At 33.9% G+C, this 21,278-nt stretch overlaps 1 protein-coding gene across 2 annotated transcripts in view; it reads right to left on the bottom strand.

The window, feature by feature from the left end:
* Window positions 1-21,278, bottom strand: part of Phf20l1 (PHD finger protein 20 like 1) — a 76,202-nt gene that overhangs the window by 29,428 nt on the left and 25,496 nt on the right. The window contains exons 7-12 of one of the 2 annotated variants that reach the window (XM_004642483.2): window positions 18,759-18,972; window positions 17,931-18,056; window positions 12,715-12,797; window positions 9,014-9,266; window positions 6,847-7,035; window positions 6,389-6,592 (exon numbers count right to left, since the gene is read on the bottom strand). In XM_004642483.2, the coding sequence (XP_004642540.1) occupies window positions 6,389-6,592; window positions 6,847-7,035; window positions 9,014-9,266; window positions 12,715-12,797; window positions 17,931-18,056; window positions 18,759-18,972 (1,069 nt within the window). Of the gene's footprint in view, window positions 1-6,388; window positions 6,593-6,846; window positions 7,036-9,013; window positions 9,267-10,667; window positions 12,798-17,930; window positions 18,057-18,758; window positions 18,973-21,278 lie in introns of those variants that run through there. The other variant, XM_004642485.1, reaches the window with a different exon arrangement.

Genomic DNA, 21,278 nt, shown 5'->3' with positions numbered 1-21,278 from the left:
AAATGTAAATTAAAACAACATTGAGATATCATTTCACCCCAGAAAGGATGTCTATGATAAAAAAAATCACCCAACATCAAATGTTGGAGAGGCTGTGGGGAAAAAGGAACCCTTCTCCACTGCTGATGGGAATGTATGGCGCAACCGTTATGGAAATCAGTGTAGAGACTTCTTAGAAAACTTGGACTGGAATTCCCACTTAAACCAGGTATTCCTGTACTGGGAATTTTCCTGGAGGATCTGAAAACATCATATCATAGTTATATATGTGTGCCTATGTTTATAGCAGCACAATTTGTGATAGCCAAATCTTTGAAACAACCAAGGTGCCCATCACCTGAGCAATAGATGGAAAAGATGTGGTACTTTTATACAATGGAGTATTACTTGGCTATAAAGAATGATAAACTCGAAGCCTTTATATTGAAGTGGATACCACTTGAAGATATACTCACAAGTGAAATAAACCAGCCACACATGTGTAAATATCATATAGTTTTCCTAGTATAAGAACTTAAAAGAAGAAATACAAATAGAAAGGTATAATACAAGTAAAAGGAAAGCAAGAACTCGAGGACTAACTAATTAAGAGAGGGAAAGGAAAAGAGCTAGGAAACATGACAGTGACAAGTCATACAGTTATATGTAGAAGATGGGCAAGGCAATGATCCTGAGAATCTCCAGAAGATTTCTGAATCTATCAGTTAATTGGAAAGATTGTCACCCTGACTAACTATATATACTGACACCTGTGAACTAAGCAACTGCACTGAAGATGGCAATTTGTAATAGTAGGTTCATGCTCGGAGTGCCCGTCATTCTGGTCTTCTGAATACGGGCTGCTTGTCATGACATGCCAGTTTCTGCCATGCTGTCTCTCAGGTAGATGATTGTTAAAAAAGAAGGGGGTGGTGAATGAAGGCAGGAGACAGGAAAAGGAATGTTGTGGGACTGTCCTGCTTCAAGGTTGTATATGATTACATTTTTGGACTTACATGTAAACATAAGAATTATATAATTCTTTATGCTATTTTTAAAATATATTCTAATTTTCAAGTAAAAAAAAATAACTAAAAAGAAAAGAAATTAAATTCACCTAAAACTTTTTGGTCTGCCAATGAGTATGCTGACATTATACACGTATAGTGTTTAGTATTTATATCCAAATTAACCAAAATACTCTGCAATTAAGTAAGTAGTCCACAATATTTACATAATTACACATTAATTCTTAAAAATTAGAATATATAAGTATGTTACTAAAACTATTTCTTTCAACAGCAGACTAACCAAATAGGCTTAAAATTATATTCTTGTACTCAAATCATGATTTTATCTTCATAGAATTTACTAAAAATCTGCTACCACATCTAAGAATACTTGGAAGTTCTAAATTAAAAGTAACCATGATCTTTTCTTTGGAATAAACTTATACTTCACTAAATGATTAATGACATGAATAACAGACAAAATTCTAGCACCAAAGTTAACACTGACATCATCTACCACAATCTCTTCCTATAGATCAAAAGTTGAGTTTTAAGCAGGTTGATTTACTTACTTTTGTTGAAAGCAAGTCCAAAGAAAGAAAAGAGGTGTGTGGTGGGTCCTTTAGTGTTCCTAAGAGCTTATCCTCCAACCCAGCCAGGAGGACCTACAAAAAGCTAACTCTTCATTTGCCTAAGGCCCCTTTAGGGTATCTTGTCTTCCTTTACACCTAGCAGTATTCTATATCCTTACATCTTATAGGGGCCTTACACCTTATATTAAAATAGGTACTCTATCTATATTTATATTTCAGATACTGGCTTTGCCTTCCTTCTAGATTTTGTTACTAAAAACAGATGCTATATCCTGTACAGATTGGGTTCTCTAGAACCCAACAGAATTCTGTCAAGGAGTGACTGATAATTATGAGTCTAATGCCCCTAGAAGACACGAGAAGACTGTTTTCAATTTATGTTACATTTCCAGATGCTAAAAAAACTGAACTAAGTTTTTCTGATGCTATGTGCCTACATCAAGGATTGGTATCTCAGATAAAATATTTTGACAGTTAACATGAAAAGAAAGGCAGCATTTTTTTCCCGAAGGATGTAATTATTCTTTCTGCTGATGTGGGTGGTACCAAACAATATAATTTGTGGGGTATTTTTGTTGTTGCTGTTTGTTACTGGGACTCTAACTCAGAACCTTACACTTGCCAGGCTGGTGCTGTGCCATTGAGCTATATCCCCCACAGCAACACTATTCTTCTAATTTTTTTTTAAATCATTTATTTATTTATTTACTTGGTACAGGGTATCATTACCCAGGTCAGGCTCCTAGTGATCCTCCTGTCTCTGCCTCCCCAGCACTGGGATACAGGCAAGTGCCACTAGGCTCACAGTGATCTTCCTATCTCTGCCTCCCTAGCACTGGAATTATAGGCATGTGCCAGCATGCCAAGGTTTGGTGGCTGGCACAGCATGCCTGGAGTTCCAGGGCCTGGCATCAGTGGGCATGGTACACTTTTTGTGTGTGATACCAGGGATCAAACCCAGATCCTTGTTGGACAAACACTTAGACCACCGAGCTATTTCCCCAGCCCAGCAACACTATTCTTAACCTTAGTCATGTTAACATCTATCTCAGTGGAACAATGTAAATCACTTAGCACAAACAAATTGTATCTACTGGGAAAGCAACCTGTTACCAACAGGTGTACACAATAATTGAGTCATATGGATAACTTCAGTGGACTTTCAGCATCACTGCCAACTGAGCCCTCTTAACATACTGTGCACTAAAAAAAAGTAAAAACATAAGTCTGCTAAACTATTTCAATTAACAACTAATTTTCTCTTCATTTAAGGTCCCTATGAGTTTCAAACTGACAGACAAAACAGAAAGAGACAGAGAAGAAAGGAAAGAGAGAGCCACTGATGCAAGTTCTGGTGAAGAATGCTTTCTGCGGAGGGCTGGCAAGATAGCTCAGCAGACTAAGCGCCTGCTTAGGCAAGCACAGGGATTGTGGTTCAATCCTTGGCACCACATGCTACACTGGCCCGGCTCCCACCCTCAGGTGTGCTGAGCAGGTGACCGAGTCCAGGTGTGGTGGTGCACACCTGTAATTCCTGCACGGGGGAGGCTGAAAACAGGAGAATCACTACAAGTCTGAGCTATGTAATGAGACCCTCCACAAAATACATAAAATATAAATAAACAAATAATTTTTTTTAAAAAATGTATGCTTTCTACAGCAATATTTTAAAAATTCTTTATGGTCTTTTTGAGACAGGGTTTTACTATGCAGATCACGCTAGCCTTGAACTTGCTTTGTAGCTCAGGCTGGTATCAAACTTGCAGTGATCCTCCTGCATCAGCCTCCCAAGTGTTAGATTACAGGAAGTACCACTATGCCTGGCAGAAGTTTTAAATTTTAACACTAATAAAATTTACTTTTGGGCAGGAGAGATAGCTCATTGGCTTAAGTGCCTGTCTGGAAAGTACAAGGTACCAAGTTTGACCCTGGTGAAAAAAAAAAAAAAAATTACTTTTATAAGATGAATACCAGTCAATTAAATACACACATATACATATTACATAATATGCTATGTAATATATGTATCTATAATATATATACATATAGAACATAAACAAAATCTTGGCATTTAATGCTTCACATGTAGGACAACTGAAGGAGCAGACAGAAGTCCAAATAAACTGCAAAACAGTGCTGATGTGGTAGGTGGCAAAAATATTGACTGCAAACCACTTAGAATCTAAGTGCAAGCAAAACAGGATGCCAAGATTTTAATTTTTAAAAATCCCAGTTAGCCAGGGAGATGGCTCAGTAGAATAAGCGCTTCCCTGGCAAGCACAAGAGTCTGAGTTCAATCCCCGGTTCTGCCAAAACAAAAACATTCAAAATCCTTTATGTGTTAATTATTGAATCTGTCCTACCAATTTGATTTGAAACTGTCTCACTGCTATTTGTTTATAAAATTATGGAAAGAAAAAAAATAAATAAAGGGAGGCGATTGACCCCATATCACAGTCCTGCCTTTTCGCTACCCTCTACTGGACACTACAATTGAATATATTTATCTGTACTCCTCAAAAAAAAAAAAAAAAAAAAAAAAAAAAAAAAAAGCCCAGGTAAAATGTGACCTAAATTCCATTTTCCCCTGGAAATAAAAAATTACAAGGGGTAGCAGAAATAAGTTTGAATTCTTCCCCTCCCACTTCAAATACTGTATAAAACCCTCTGAAAGACCAACACTGAGTAACATTTGAAATCATTCATTTGCTTTCTGTAAGCAATAAAAGTTCCCAACCCCTAAACTTACACTAAACTCAAAACACCCAGAGGATCTTCAATCTTCAGATATAGTTACAGATTTACTATATGAGAAATCTAAGCTTCTGCCTACATTTCTTTCCCAAGAAATGGCCTTACTACTTTTACTTCTCAAGTAATTGTGGCCTATGTCCCAAAAGAGAAGAAGCTTGCACTGCACTCCTTCCAACTCAGTAAACTTTAACCATCGTGAGCCACCAGAACCACACCTGCAGGCAGCCAGTCACATCTCTACAAGTATCTAGAAATTCAGGGAGAGAAGACCAAGTTAATACTTTGGTTAGGAGGAATATTACCTGGGTAAAAGATTTACATGCCCAATTTTAGATATTTTGCAAAACATAAACTGGCTTACAATAGCCAATTACACTGATCTAGATTTTTTAGTCTTAGTTGTAGAATTTGAACATATGTATTTAAAAAATATATTTTACATACACATCTAAAAATATTTTTTCCAATGAACAGTCACCATAACTTTAAAATATCTTCATATATTCCATACAGTAAGAGAGTCTAAATTGTTAAAGAAATACAAGAACTTCACCAGAAAAAATACCTCAAAATGTTAATTAGAATTCAGAAATCTTGTGGAAAAGAGGAAAGAAAAAATATTCTAAGAAAAGATCAGGCTCAGGGGTTGGGGAGATGGCACAGTTGACTAAGCGCTTGCTTGGCAAGTGCAAGGGCCTGAGTTCAATCCCCAGTTACACACACACACACACACACACACACTGGTGGGCTGCGCTGGCCACACACACACACACACACACACACACACACACACCCACACACCAAATGTTAAAATAAAAAAAAAAAAAAAAAAAAGAAAAGATCAGGCTTATAGCAAGTGTTTGAAGATCATGAATTGGAATTGAAAAACTATAAGAAATGCTTCAAAGATACACAAATCCTGAGGTGGCACTTTATAAAACAAGATTAAGGGAATATTAAAATGCATCAAATAACCTCAAATACAGGTAAAATGAATTCACAAATAATTGTGTAGTTAACAGTAATATTTTTACTTAATAGGAATAAGATTAAGGCAGTCAACTAAACACAAGTATATTTTATATTACCTTTTCCGTATTATTTCCCTATATCCCACCATCAGAAAAGAACAAGCTATACTTCATGCTTATACCACAAGCTATATTTTATGTCCTCTTTTTAGGAATGATTCAATTTAAACGTGTTTACCTATCTAATTCCAAGTTAACAACTTACTAGGAAATCACCGAAAATCACTATTTCCTCTTTTTTAATTACATTTACTCTTTAGATGAGGTTATAATTCTATAAAACTTCAAAATAATTCAACCACATGGAAATATGAACTATCATTCTGTTAGTTTTGAAAATTGAATTTGATTAAAAAGCCCCAAATATGCTTTCAGGTTACACACACACACACACACACACACACAGAGTGAGTCATCCAAAAATGTGTTACGTGTGGTGTGTGGTTGACTTTACATATGGACTCCTCAAATAACTGTACAACAAATTACAATCTTGGGGATTCTGCCAAATATAGGAATGTATTTCAGATATAGGCATATAATTAAATTTAAACGAAGTACTTTTAAATTATGGAATTCTATTAAAGCCATGAATTAACCTATAAAGTTAAGTTCTTTTATGGCTTCAAATAATCCCTAAAATTCTATTTAGCTGTAATGATTTTTGTTTCAAAAAAATAAATATGTAAAAAAGCAGAGAAAAGACAACAAATTAAGGTAATAACATTGGACATCCAAGGAAAATGATCACACAAAAGAACTTTAAAAAAGACAGAAGACTCAATGCCCCATATGTATTACCTAAAAGTATTTATGAAAAGAAACTATACTAACTAAAATAATGAAGTAAAACATCCAAATGTTCCCAGGGACAATCCACTGGATACCCCTCCTGTCCCTCTTTCAGACAGGAGCTTTCTTTCCCCCCGATAAATATATTCTGCTCATTAAAAAAAAAAAAAAAAAAAATCCAAATGTTCACACCGGTTACCAGCAAGGTAATTTTAAAGAACCTTCTTACCTGCTGCTGCAGGAACTCCTCTCCCCTCCGAGGCTGCTTTGGAAGGATGTGTAAGCACCTGCGTGTCTTCCTTTTCTGTCCTGGCACATTCACTATGGTAAGTGGAACCTGGGGCTAGTAGTGGGACAACTTCTGAACCACTACTTAAGTCAAGAGGGAGGCAGGATCCCAGCTTCTCCAGTGGCAAATGCTCAACATCAGGCACTACACAAAACAAAGAGTGTGGCATAATATTAACACAAAGTGGCCCAGTTAATATCAATGTGGAACAGTGGTACATACATTAAACAGTGCCTGGCACAAAGAAGGGACTCAAAATATATTTGGTAATGAGGTGTTTATAACTGTAAAATATGTAAAGAAAAAGCAGAAATTTCTTAATATTCTAATAGTCTATCTCTCAGATTTTTCTTTATCTTCCTTTATGTTTGGTTCTGTAGGAAATCAATATACATTACCCTCTGGTACAGAAGACTCTTGCTGATTCTGAGAACTGATGGAGAATACTTTCCCATCAGTGGCTGGAGCGGGAGAAGAAACCTTTTCTACAGAATCATCAGGCATGGGTAGGGTGGCTAACCGCTGAGACCTTCTTCTCCGCTCACTATGCTTGCAAGGTCTAGGGGGATTCACAGGCTGTGGAGGACCTAGAAAAAGATCTTCAATGTTCACGAAGCAGATACATACCAGGATCATCTTACAATACTTAAGGAGATAAATGGGAAAAATGATTCATATTCTGCCCTCTGATGTTGTTATAAGATATCCACAAGGAATGGCATGTTGAAAAGGCAAAAACTGTGCCCTATTCACAAAAAGAATTAATCAAAAATTCTAAAATCTGAATCCTACTAAAACTAAAAGAAAGTAACATGGAACATTAATTTCAAGCAGCTCCCCCAAATGAGAGATTAAAGTCAATTCTAACTGCAGATCATTGTGTACTTCCATTTTTCCTTTGAGAAGTTTCTTGATAGCAAAATATATCTTTATATATCTACACATATCTATATTCCCCTTTTGCTACATTATAAATCTAGAGTCTAAGGAAAAGAGGAACAAGGAGCATAGGTGACAAAACTCTTACATAGAGTATAGTTAGTTCTCTACTTGCCATAGTAAAAGTAATGCAAATAATTTAATCCCATCTTCATGCTCCCAAACAGATTCTTAAAAGTAATATATCTGGGCCTGATTCATTAAAAAAAAAACTGAACTAAATCAAATTAATTTATTATGGCAAATGATGGAAATTATATAGAGTATGACACTACTCTTACCTTCATGTTACTATTTTTAAAAACTCGTCTTTTAAACATCTTTTACAAAACAAACATTTTTACAGATCTTTTAATTTTTAGATTTCTTGCTGCTTGCATATAAACCTATTTGTTTAGGCAGATTATATAATCAATAAATTCATGTTCATTTAGAAGGAAGAAATGAAAATGTTCTAAAGGTGTTGATATTTTGGTTATTTAAGAGTAACATTACAACATTAAAAAGACATGATAGTAATGGGAAAAAATGAAAGAATAAAACTCAACTGTTATAACACTGTCATTAAAATACCAAGATAGAATACTATTTCAAAATAAAATGTTAACAAATACCATGTGACATTTCAGTCACTGAAGGTATTTCATGATAAATGCCATAATAAAATGAAGTTCATGAGGAAACAATTGAGGTTTTTGTTCCCATCCTTTCTAATCATTTATTAAAATAAAATAAAAACAAAAAAATTGATCAGGAATTTTAAAAGTTAAATAGTATATATGGTAACTGAACCAAAAAGAGTATTTTTGATGGTTTTTCAAGAACAACATCCTTATTGTGGAAGACACAAAAATAATTCTTAAGGAAATGTGTTATAGTCATTTACTGATTACATTACTAATTTACTTGCTATATGAAGAGCATAAGAAAAAGTGCAATTCACCCCACTATTTTTCAAGTAACTGCTTTTCATTTAGCTAACATGAAACATTAACATGAGGAATTTGGAATTGATGTAAGTCTTGTCATATGTATTCAAGCCCATGCGGAAAGGCAATTTTTAAAAACACTAAGTTAACTCTTGAAAGATTAGTAGAGCTGAAACAGTAAAATGTTTAAAATATAATCAAAGAGGTACTCTTTTCTCATTAAGAACACTAAATTCAAGTCTGCATTGCAAACATTATAACAATAAAAGGTAGTGCAGACATTTGTGGACAAGTAGGATACTATGCCTAAGCATAGGGATTGTTAGGAATTAAGTTAAAATATCTAACATGAGTTCTTCTACATGTTTTCCCTTTTATGGGGGAGCTTTTTGTTTTGTTTTGTTTTTTGTAATGAATCAGGCCTCTCATTAAGCTTTATTACTTGAGGAGAGTCCAACTGCATTGGAATTTGTGTCATTACATGGTTAAGGTTTCTCAAGCAGCAGCAGTCTCTGATCAATTCATCAGTAAGAAATGTCCGATTTCTTCCCCTGGAATGTTTCCAGTCTGCCCTATCACAGCCACTTCAGTCTGAGTTTTTAAAAGCAATTTCATAAAAATACAATATAACTACAACCAAACTATCTTAATGTATCTTATAGGATTAAGGAACTATTTTTTAAAAATCTGTGCTCACTAGTTTTATTTATCACTGAAGAAGAAAGCTGAGATACAAGCGTCAAATCCTCGATTTGTATTAATTCTGGGGAAAGTGGTGATTTAGGGGGTTTTATACACCCAGAAGAATCTCCAGATTCATGTTTGCATTTCTTGCTGCGAGCCTTCCCTGAAGACAAAGTTGAGGATAACAGTGCAGGTTTCTGAGTGTTGGCAGAACTGCTAATGTCAGCTTCATTTTTTTTCTGACTTTGAGGTTTAGGTGAAATCGCCTGAATAAATAATAAAAAATTGATATTTTTATTTTGGTTTCTTCATTTTTGCTCTTGTATTCTATTTTGATTGTTAAGCAACTTTAGTATCCAAAACATTGTTAAGCAACATATAACATTTCTATTACAAATGAAAAACCAAAAACAACCCCACAAATTATTAACTAAAAGTTGAATAGGTTGTCTTTAAAGGGATACTGTCATCTTTCAGTCTAGTATTTTTAATACATTATTTAAAATATTCTCAGAATATAAAATATCATACTAAACATATATTTAAAGTATTGAGATATATCTCCTTTGCAATGAAAATTCACAAACAATAATTATTGAGTACACAGCAGCATTATCATGATACTGAGCATTAGAGGAATATTCTTATAAAACAATTTCCTTTATCAAGCTGAATATGGACATTTCCCATAAGTAGACAGTTTCTCTTTAAAGAAACATCTCAACAGGAAAACAATGACCAACTTAACGAAACATCTTTAACTCATTTTAGTGCTGAAAGCTAGAGTTTCATAAGCATAATGCATCATGAAATCAGAGCTACCAGCAATAGAGAGTTAAAAGACTAAAAAACAATACAAAACAAGCAACAAAAAAGAAAAACCAAAGAGATAAACTGTAAGTTAAAAACATTGGATTTAAAACAAAATACGTCGCATTCTAAAATGAGAATTTTTACCTTCTTCCTGCCAACTGATACTTTTAAAAAAAATTAGAACTTTGTCAGTTCTTTCATAAAGTACATTTTTATTCACTTGGCAGTAAAAATATCCTACATATGTAAAATTATGGGTGCATGTGTCTACTGCTCAAAGACAACAGAGAATAGCCACATTGGATAGGCTTGCAATCTATCATGCTGGAAGTTTTATACTGTACCTCATCTCTCTCAGATATATGTATCTGAGAGAAAAATACCCACATATTGAAAAATTTATGATAGGCAACTCTAACAAGTCAAACTGCTAGCACTATGAAGAACGTACTTGTTCTCAAGAGAACTTTTAATTTTCATATTTTTTGAAGAATGACCACCGAATCTGCAGACTGATGTTCTTGAATATGAAAGATCACTGTGTGGAGACCAAATAAAAAATTGTTTCTCCTCAAGGAAAAGGCCCTCAAATTCTGGTAGGGAAAAAGGTATATATGTGCTATTGAACAGGGCCCTGCTGAGTGCCCTGAAGATGGCATGCTGGACACACCACATAGAAGGTATGGATGCCCCATTCATTTTGTGCTCATTTCTACTTCTTCATTTACTTGCTATATATATACATATATATATATATGTATAAGTGCTACTAATCATTTGAAAAAGTACTCCATAAGTGGAAAGTAGTCCTAAACTTGTCATAAAAGATGTTGCCAGGAAAGTAATTAGAGCCATTACTTGTAAATAAACAATTTTATTGTTCATCTTCACATGTGTGAAAGACATCACTACAGCATTCATTACTCTTAAGTTACAAAGTTATAAAACAAAATTTTAAGGTTAAATTGATCTTGATAAGGTGCTTAACTTCTAAACAAGGACAAATTAAACATTTTTAAAAACTTACTGATTATGCATCTAATGCAAGTTTTATCCAAAAGTAAATGTAACATGACATTTCCCTAATACAATTAAATAATCTATAGTTAATAATGTGAGAATGAGGTTCAAGACCACATAGTTTGAATCTTTTAAAAAATATAAATGAAATAAATCCATTAGCACAGTAAGTTTTGGCTATAGGCCTGCTATCAACTTATGTCATAAGTGAACTTATTCTAAATCATTAGGACAATAAGAGTGAATGACAATCAATACTTCTCTTTCAAATTTATTCTTGATAACCAAGTGAGATGTAATTAAGAGCTTTATAACTCGGCTTTTTTACTCTTAAGCAAGGCCAAGATGTAGCATAAAAATTAACAGTTTGTTTACAAAACATTTTCACGCTGAAGTCAACCTGAATGACAAGTAAAAAATGAGGAACATCATAATGTTCCTTATGATCTAAATAACTTACAACATTTTCATTAACGATTATTGGTCCCTGTTACAAAACTGGCAAGTACTCTCAAAAAAAGGTTTCAATTATGCATAAACTGCCGAGTTATTCCATTTTCCTTCTTTTTAACTCAGTTTCAAATTGTCATTTTCTGTACTTCTCTCTCAAATGGGTACTATCTATACTAACTTCCACAAACAATAATTTTCATAACACATTCACCTCACAAGACTGTGTGTAATGAAAGATTGACATTGTAATGAATTTTCCAGAAACATTTTATTACCCAAGTCCCTGATGTATTGCATTCTGAGAATATCGTAACAGTGGCAATAGTACAAAATATTGTTATATCTGGGACAATAAATATAATAATACAGAGTAAAAAAGTCATTTGAAATTTGGTTGATATACTGACAATAACGGCAAGGACTTAACCGTTTGATGACAACAAAAAAATCAGAAGGTATGAGTTATTGACATATAAATCAATTTAAAAGATTTAATACAACATGAATGGAGGCACCAAAACAATGCACTGTTATTAAATCAGGCCTAAAATAACCTGAAAAACTCAATACAATATCAATTAAATTTGGACTATTCTTTAAAATGCATTTAGAGAAGAGCAAAAAGATACTCATCCTAAAGTCTTCTTTATTAGGCTACTAATAAAGAAAATTAAAATAATACAAAAAGGATATATTAAAACTACATTAAGGCTCAGATTTTAAAACAGGAGAATCACGGAAATCCAGTTATGGCTATTACTGTTTTCTTACAGTCTTACAGTGCCTAAGAAGTTAAGCCCTTAGAGAATGTAAAAGCATGCACAGTTCATTATGTACAGGTATTGTGAGAATCTGAAGGTAGCCAAGGCAAAATCTAGCAACTGCAACCTTCACTTTAAATTCCTGTTAGGTGGTTCAAAGACAGACCCTTAATAGTTTCTAAACTCTCTTTTTTATTGTAGTTATTAAAATATACATCCTAGCAAAAAAGTATGGCTCATTGATCAGTTCATAAAACACATAGTCTAACAACACCAATTATACAATATAAAAGAAACTTCTTACAAAAGAAGCTTTATTTGATGTCAAAAAACCCTGTTTTAACTCACAAATGAAAAGTATTTGTGGAAGGGTCTTTTTGTAAGCTAGTTAATGGTGATCCAGCTGAAGTGTATACCCTGGGATGCCTGTCTTCAGGCCTTCAAAATTTGGACACAAAGGCTTTAATGTCAGTCTACTGAAAACAAACACTCATCAAGTCTGTAGTTTATCTGTATACCCTGAAGAAGACAGAGTTAAAAATATATCATCAATTAGCTTCCTATTCCCGTATCTGAGCAAAAGGGTAATTTCAATTACGTAGATACTACAGCTCCATGATCATTCCAGTGGGAACCCTGAAAAAAATCAAATGCTACCATTTCATACCTGCTCCAGCATTGGAGCTGTTTCTTTGTAGTCTTCTTTGTTTTCAGCACCATCCACCCCAACTGCTTTGGATGCCAACAAACCTTGAGAAAAATTGTACAGAAACGGCTTATTAGAAAAAATACCGATACCACCCTCATCAACTTTCCAAAGCTTGCAGCAGTTGAAAATCTCATTACTTTTTAATACATAATAAAAATTTTCAAATGCTCACTTTTCAAAAATACAAACAACCTTAATAAGTCAAGGCACTGAATCAGAACTTCAGTGTTCACATAGCTATGTGGGGTTTTAAAAATATTACTCTTAAGATTTTCTTTTTCTGTAAAAATTTAAAATTCTGTGATTCAAAAAGTCCAGATTAACTGCTTAGATTGCTGACACTCATAAGATGTATTAAGGCAAAAATACATTTTATTTTATTTTATTGTTAGCTAAAATATGCTCCTAGGTTTTAAATTTCATTTAGATCATTTGCTCTAAGCTTTGTGTGCTCATCTCCATTTTCAGTTATACCTTATCTTCTCACCAAAGTTCCAAAAACATCAGTGGATACATTTTACGTTAATACGAAAAAAGCAGGGGTCCTTACTAGCACATCTTAACTTAGAGCTTCTATCTACATACAATGAAAAAATTTGGAAGTTTGTTTTCTCCAACACATATCCCTAATTTTCAACTTTAGAAAACAATATTTTATTTGGAACACATATAATTTCACAAAAACAAAAGGCTGTTTTAATTAATAATTTAAAAATATTTACTTGGTTAAAATTCCTTGCTAAATTTGTCAGTATCATCAATAAAGTCAGTATTATCAGCACTGCACAACAAGTATTGATTTTGTTCATGGCCACCATGCTTATAAAGGCCATCAGAAAGAAAAAAAAAAAATCACCTGGCCACATAAAATCTTTGCTTCACAGGTAGCATGGTAACAACTAGCAATATAATAAAACTGTCTGAGCAATTACACTCCCTTTTATTTCATAGAAGGAAAAAAAGGGACCCTCAAATACTACATTCCATTGAGCTATCTACAGGCATCATGTTTTCACTCAGTGGGAATACATACATTAAAATTATTTTTAAAGTAGTACTAGAGCCAAATGTTTAATTAAGCAAAAGTACCATTCCTTTATTGGAAAGTTGAACATCATGAGCTTAGACTAAAACAAACAAACAAAAAGACCAGTGTAAAAAAACAACTTTGATACACCAATGACCGGTATTAACAAATGTACCTGCCCCAGTTTGAGAAAGCAATTTACATGGTTTGTTCCTGTTTCATACCTCATATAGTACAGGAAAAAGAAATATATAAATAACTTAAATGCTTTTAAATAATTTCAACGCTACTTATATCCCAACCATGTTTTTACATAATTAAAGCAAGATACAGCATGGGATATTTCAATATTTAAAACTGTATTAACTAGGTTTTTCTTCTATAGCTAGAATTCTTGAGAATCTATAAATGACTAATAAAAAAATGAAAGAATCAAGTTCTTTTGCAAGGAAATGAGTAGCGGATCTATTTCTAAGGGTTAGTCAAACAAGACAGGTATTTGCTATTCAATATGTTAAATACTTGTATCTTCTATTTTGTTTCCTTCCATAAAGGTGGTAGAAATAGATTTTAATGTTCATCAGCGGACATCATGGACCAAAAAATATAAAATGGAAAGTATCACAAGTATGAAACCAAATAATTCAGTCATAACTTGTGAATTTACATTAGGATATTACAGAATCAATTCATGAAAAGCAATTCCCATGGAATATTTTGGGAAATGATAACCTTGTGTTGTGCTCATAGAAAATAATTAAGCATTTAAGAAAAACTATTTAAAAATACAATATTTGGTCTCTAGAGAATTCAAAAGCCTGAATTTTTTGGGGGGGTGGCAGTAATGGGGATTGAACTCAAGACCCTATGCTGGCCAGGCAGGTACTTATTCTTCTGAGCTATCTCCCCAGCCCTAAAATATGAAATATGGTCAATAAAATTTTGTATACTTTATATGCATGGCAACTATAAATTTATTAAATAAAAATAACAAAAGTAGACAGATAATGAAACAAGTACTTCAAAAAAGGGCTCTACTTATGTCTTAAAGGGCAGTCGAAAATCTGTTATCTAAGCCTGCTAACATTCTAGGAAAAGAACGTAAAATCTATATAAAATAAGAGGGCATTATTAAAGTGAAATAGAAACAAAGATAATTTTAATTATTTACAAATGCTTTTTAAAATATATTATAAATAGGCCCTCCTTGAAGACTATCCTAAAAGAATATATTATACAGCTTTAAGAGATCAGTGGTACTCTGGTCACAAACACTTCTGTTTGCAAACAATTTGTTTCCCCAACAAGCACTTGGCAAAGTTTTATTTCTGTTTTCAAATTCTGCATCAAATAAAAAGATAGTGGCCACTTTTCCTGCATGAACACAGACATGGTCATCTTTTCCAGAATTGTGGAACAATAAACCGAGGTACCACTGTATTTAAACATAAATTAGGAGATATCAAATACACAGTCCTATCCATAAACAAAATTACAACCTCAAAAAACTCCATCTAAATATAAAACACAGCCTTTTCTCCCTGCCAGCAGGAATAAACAGAAGGGCTAGAACTCTCTAAATGCTATGAGGAACACAGAAAGAGCCAAGAGGATCAACTGTTCTATGTCTCACCCAGGCAATTCAAAACACTTGTTTCGCTGGAGCCAATAATCAAGTATCTTTGACATTACAATCAATAACATAGTACTAATCAGTTCAAATCCCAGATTTTTAAAAATACAGTAAAAAATTCTTTAAATTGCAAATACCTATCTAAACAGGTAGAATGTCCAGAAACTCCTAGGAACAATTAGAAATACATCACTAAATGTTACTATTTCTTCTTTTACCCCTTAACAATTTCTATTTTAAAATTTACTCTCAATTCGCTTGCAATTTTGTTCCAAATGTATTGACTCCTGATTTTCTATACAAAATTGTTTTCCTTGTTTATTTGTTTTGGTTTTTTGAGACAGAGTCTAGCTCTGTAGTGCAGGTCCAGGACTTCAACTACATAGCCCAGGCTAGCCTCAAATGCTCTCATCTTCCTGCCTCTTCCTCCTGAGTACTAGAATTACAGAAGTGCATCACTGTGCCTGTTGTTTGTTTTTGAGACAAGGTCTCAATTCAGCTGATCTTGAAATAACTACACAGCCCAGGATAGCCTCACACTTGCAGTGATTCTCCTACCTCAGCTTCCCAGTGCTAAAAATACAGGGAAGGGCCTCCAAGCCCAGAAAAACTGTATTTTGAAGCAGTATGCAAAGAGTATATGACTTGACCACCAAGAAAGTATATTATATAATGAAAAATAAGACGCTGAAAGTGCAACTATGTACTTCCAATGTCTATCTGGAAACTCAGAAACCCAAGCTTACACTACCAAAATCATGGCTAGAATCACTATAATAAGGTATTTATATGATGAACATATGAATATATACAGAATTAAACTTATCCAGTAACAGATCCACTTATTTTCAGGTAGAACATTCTTAAAAATTAAAATAAAACACAGTGGGTGAGTATATCAAAGCAAGATATCATGATCCTAAGCCCCATTCTTCTCAGTATTCATGGAACATAAAGACATATATAATTAGGTGAGCCTGATAAATCTGAAATCTACCATCATTTCAACAGAAGTAGTTATTAGTTCTCATCAATATTTATGGACCATAAGTGAAATTTATTGTACAGAGGCAAGCTCAAGTTTCAACCAAGACAATCTTAACAATATCTATTGTCTTTTTGCATTACACAGTTGTAACATAAAATCCAAAGCAGATACAGAGATATGTTCCTCAAAGGATTACCATATACTGAACTCTTCTAAGTAAATAAAGGGGAACCACCATAATGGATTAATATTCATAAAACCTTAAGCATTGCTGCTGTTGCCAAACAATCATATTTGAAATTCCCAGAGAAATGTGACAAGAAGTCCCTCCACAGAAGCCATGGCATTACTAAGCAACCAGGATTGTAACTTGATGTGCCCCGAGTGGTTCTAGTGTTCCCCACTACTGTCTTTCCAAGGCCACACAAAGACAATGTATCACAAGGGACTCAAGTTTTCTTTAATTTAAATGTTGCGCTTGAACTTGAACCTTCCAGTAAGCCATGTAAGAGCAGGCATATGTATATATTGACTAAAGCTAAAAGCAGAGCATGTTATCCAGACCGAAGGAAAAAAGCATGATGCAGGTAAGCTGGCAGTCATACTGCGTCAGTGTCGCCTCCATCTTTCTTGATCTTGACTCCTTCAACAATGCTGTTTCAATCTTTCAATCCGGGAGTCAGAAGAACTATTCCATTTCTGTCCTGCATGTAGCACTGGGGTCCGCACTTTAAGGCAAAACTGAAGTCTTAGGCTGCCACAAGTACAATCTCTTAGGGAACATTTTGGTTCTCTGCAACACTAATACTTTCTAAAGAAACGGTTTAATGTTTGAAATGATTTCAAATATTTCCTGTTTGGGGGACAAATATTCCTTTATCAGAGGAAAGCATGAAAATAATATGAACAAATGGAAACACAGTGAATATTCTCACCTGCTGAAAACAATTATGATCACTTAAACAATATAAAGTAAGAGTGGTTCTTAACCCTCAGCTTGAGGGGTGTAGCAGTAAGTTTCTTCTCTTCAAAAATTGTGGAAACATGTAATTTATGTTTATTCCTACATTTGAAAATAAAAACCAAGGTCCTTCAAAAGATTTTAAATGAATGCCACAAAGGTTTACATAGCTTTATTAGGCCAAAGGTGGTATTAAAAAAAAAAAAAAAATTGCCCTCAGAAAAGAATGTATAACTGAATCATTAAAATTTCAACTCCCCTTTAACAGACACTAAAAAAAAGTCATGTTCACAGTTTCTTTAAGATCAGGTAAGTGAGCCTAATAGGCCTGGAAGTGCAGGGCCGAGGACGAATGGTCCTAATCCCAGTACTCCCAGCCCCTCTGTGTGCACACTGAACGGTCTAGAACTGTCGATGTGCTCCGTCACCCCAGCACTGCTCCATCCCAGGCTACAAGCAGGAAATAATCTGACTCAGATGTCCATCTCTCCAAACATACACTGTTCCATTCTTAAGTGAGTATGAAACCCTCCATTCACCCCCAAAAAGAATCATTGCAGATTACCAGTAATCTTGTTAAGTCGAGCTCTCTTTGCCTGAAATGAGTTGCCTTGATTATTTTTCCTCTTGTTTGATAATGTGCTCTCTGACTGTGGAAAGACCATCTTTGGAATGTTCTCTACATGAAGTCCTACTTTTAACAGAACAAATATATGAGAGTTTATCTAGAATCAAAAATTAAAACACACAAGTTTTAAAAAAACAATGAACCAATAAAAAATGACTTACATACTTTTTCATTTAGTGCTTGATTAGAACTGAAACACAAATCTCTCTAGATTGAGATATCAGAAATGAAACTAATTTTATATTTTTAATTTAAAAAATAATTTTTTGATTCAGGGTCTCATATACCCTGGGTCAATCCTGAAATCTCAAACCCACATCAGCATCACAAGTACTGAGACTATAGGTATGCACTATGAAGCCCAGCTTCAAGCAGTAATTCTTTAAGAAAAAAAAGCAAGGTATGAATAACTTAGTGCTTAGTTCCATACAACAAAGATATGTATGCAGACCATCTAAAAAGTTAAAGAAAAAAATACAAATAAAACAAAAAGCCTCATTAAAAACTTATTACCAAGAATTTGCAAATCAAAATTACAACTAATTTCTTTTCAATAATATTAACAGCATCTAACATTTAAAATTGATACAGTTAATCTTCAGATCTATTTGTAAAATGCTAATAAAGTTAGCCGTTCTATTATGCTAGGTAAAAAAGCCTAAAAATTTAATAAGCATGATATTATAGGTGGCCAAGAGATTCAACTTATTTACTACATGAGTTTACCAGTGTCAAAAGGAAGGAAAACAAGAATGTGCTTTATACCAAATGTTTCACTAGATGTTGGAAGATCTTCCTTCTTTTCAACTTCTGGTGTGGCTATATGAGTTGAGGTTTCTTCCTTCTTTGAAGTTACTTTAAACCATTTTCTCTCCTCTTTCTCTTTATCTTTATTGCTGTTAGCACTGGTTCGAGGCTTACTCCCTGTTTTATTCTTGGCTGCAGCTGCAGCAGCTGCTTTGACTAAAGCTATCCAATCCTCCAAAGGAAAAACAAAAAAAAAGGTAATGTATTAAAAGTTTATCACAAAGTAATGAATAAAAATATGTATCACATTTCCAAAACTATGTTCACATACAACCAGTTGTAAAAATGGAATTAACTATATTTATATGACAGATCACAGACACAGATGATCAAATAATCTAATAGGCTAAACGGATTCCATAAAATAGGAAATTATTCAAAAGCTTATATTCTTTTGACATCTTTTCACAGCAATGGAATCCAAAGTAGAAGAATATATACAGCAAACATGAAACTCTACATTAGTATTTTAGAACTTAAATGCAACATCATCTTTTTTCTCTTAATTCAAGGAACCATGAAAAAGAAATGCTTACATTGCAATCCTGTGAAAATTAAGGAAATACATTCCCAGTGACGAAATTATTCCTTATTACTGGAAGAATTTTTTTTTTTTTTTTTTTTGTGGAACCAGGGATTAAACTCAGACCCTTGTGCTTGCCAAGGAAGCGCTTATTCTACTGAGCCATCTCCCCAGCCCATTTAAATCACCATTAATTTCATGGAAATTAAAGTATCTTCTAAGCCTTTTAAAGTTTATCATCAATTTATCACAGTAGCTTTATATTATTAATGAAGGAAAAAAAGCTACATGACTTAACCAAGTTAAAGCACACACTATCAGTCTCCAGAGTAATCTCTCTTCCTCTTGCACTACTTTCTGCTGATGTGTTAGATTTTTCTCAGATGGAAATATTTCTTTTTCCCTTAAGTTTATATTTGATGCTAAATATATGTTTCACTTTAACTAAAAATTTATTGCAAAATATAAAGTTGTACAACAGTGTAAAGTGATATTTATCTTTTAATTTTCACAATCAAAAAGGGATTTTTTTAAAACAAGTATTTGTAATATCTACATGGAATTAATTTCTCACCAAGACCACTAAGCTCTATCATAAGACCAGATTCATCTAAATTCATCTAAAATATAGAAGATATTAAACTACTAACCTAAGGAAGTGAAACAATTTTTAGGCCAATAAATTTAATTCATTTAATATATAATCACCACAGGCAAACAAAATTAAATAAAAAACAGATGGCTATTAACCCTTGAAAATACATAAGAGAAGATAAATGAGCCATTATAAAAACAAGTCTCTCTCTCCTGGCTATGATGAAAATACACTGGAAACATCATGCCATTGTACCTAATGTATCCATTCACAAATTTTCTATTGAATACACTCCTACATGACCCAGGCACCATCGCTAGGTATTCAAGAGATGACAGGTAATAAAATAAGGACTGATCCTACCTAATCAAAACTCACAGAAAATGTAAACTGACCATCAGGAAATGTGCCATGCATACAGTGAAGGAATAAACAAAATACCATGGGCCAAAAGAAGCAACTAATCTGTGACTTTAGAGAAGGATTAGAGGAGTATACCAGGGAAAACAGCCTTTAAAAGTAGAAAATGGGCTTTCTGAGCAACAGAAGCAACATTTTAAATCAGGCATGGAAGTCAGAGTGCACAGGAAAAGGAATGAGGGATGCAAGCTCTAGGAACAGGATAAGAGGCTAAATGCATTATAGCAAAGTTGAGTCTCGGGACTTAACAGTCAAACAGCAAGGAAACAAGTACTACCAAGAGAAAAATGGAGAGAGAACAATCAATGAAGCAGAAAACAGCAAATAAACTAAGTACACCCAACTAGAAAAGTAATGTTTAATGTAGCAGAAAGGATATGTTTACTGATGTACTGAAAGCATAACATTTAATCTAGGTTCCATACTGAGGGGAAATTTTTCAGTGCTTAAAGTCATGTTGAAAAATGTCAGGAGTTATTTTCATCTCCAAGATGTTTTCTACCTCCAATAAGGAGACAAATAGAAAAAAGAAAATCATACTGCAACTTTCAACATTTATTAAAAAACTTATTGATTATATGATTTATTAATTGTGGGAATCACTATAGCCATATCATAAAAGAATTTCTCCCAGGGCTTGAGGAGATTGCTCGGTGATCTAAGTGCCTTCCTGGTAAGCACAAGGACCCAGGTTTGATCCCCAAAACCATATGCCATGCTGGCCCTGGGCCAGCCACTGAAACTGGGCATGGTACTGCACATTTGTAATCCCAGTTCTGGGGAGGCTGAGACAGGAGAATCACTACGAGTTCATGATGCACAGCGAGATCCTACACCAAATGAAGGAAGGAAGAAGGAAGAAGGAAGAAGGAAGCAGGAGAGGAGGAGAAGGGGAAGGGGAAAGGAAAGGGGAAGGGGAAAGGGAAGGGGAAGGGGAAGG

This window comes from Octodon degus, unplaced genomic scaffold (genome assembly GCF_000260255.1).
Source record: "Octodon degus isolate 3935 unplaced genomic scaffold, OctDeg1.0 scaffold00154, whole genome shotgun sequence".
Taxonomy (NCBI): Eukaryota; Metazoa; Chordata; class Mammalia; order Rodentia; family Octodontidae; genus Octodon; species Octodon degus.
Note: the sequence above shows the minus strand (reverse complement) of the source record. Positions and strands in the feature narration are given on the sequence as shown.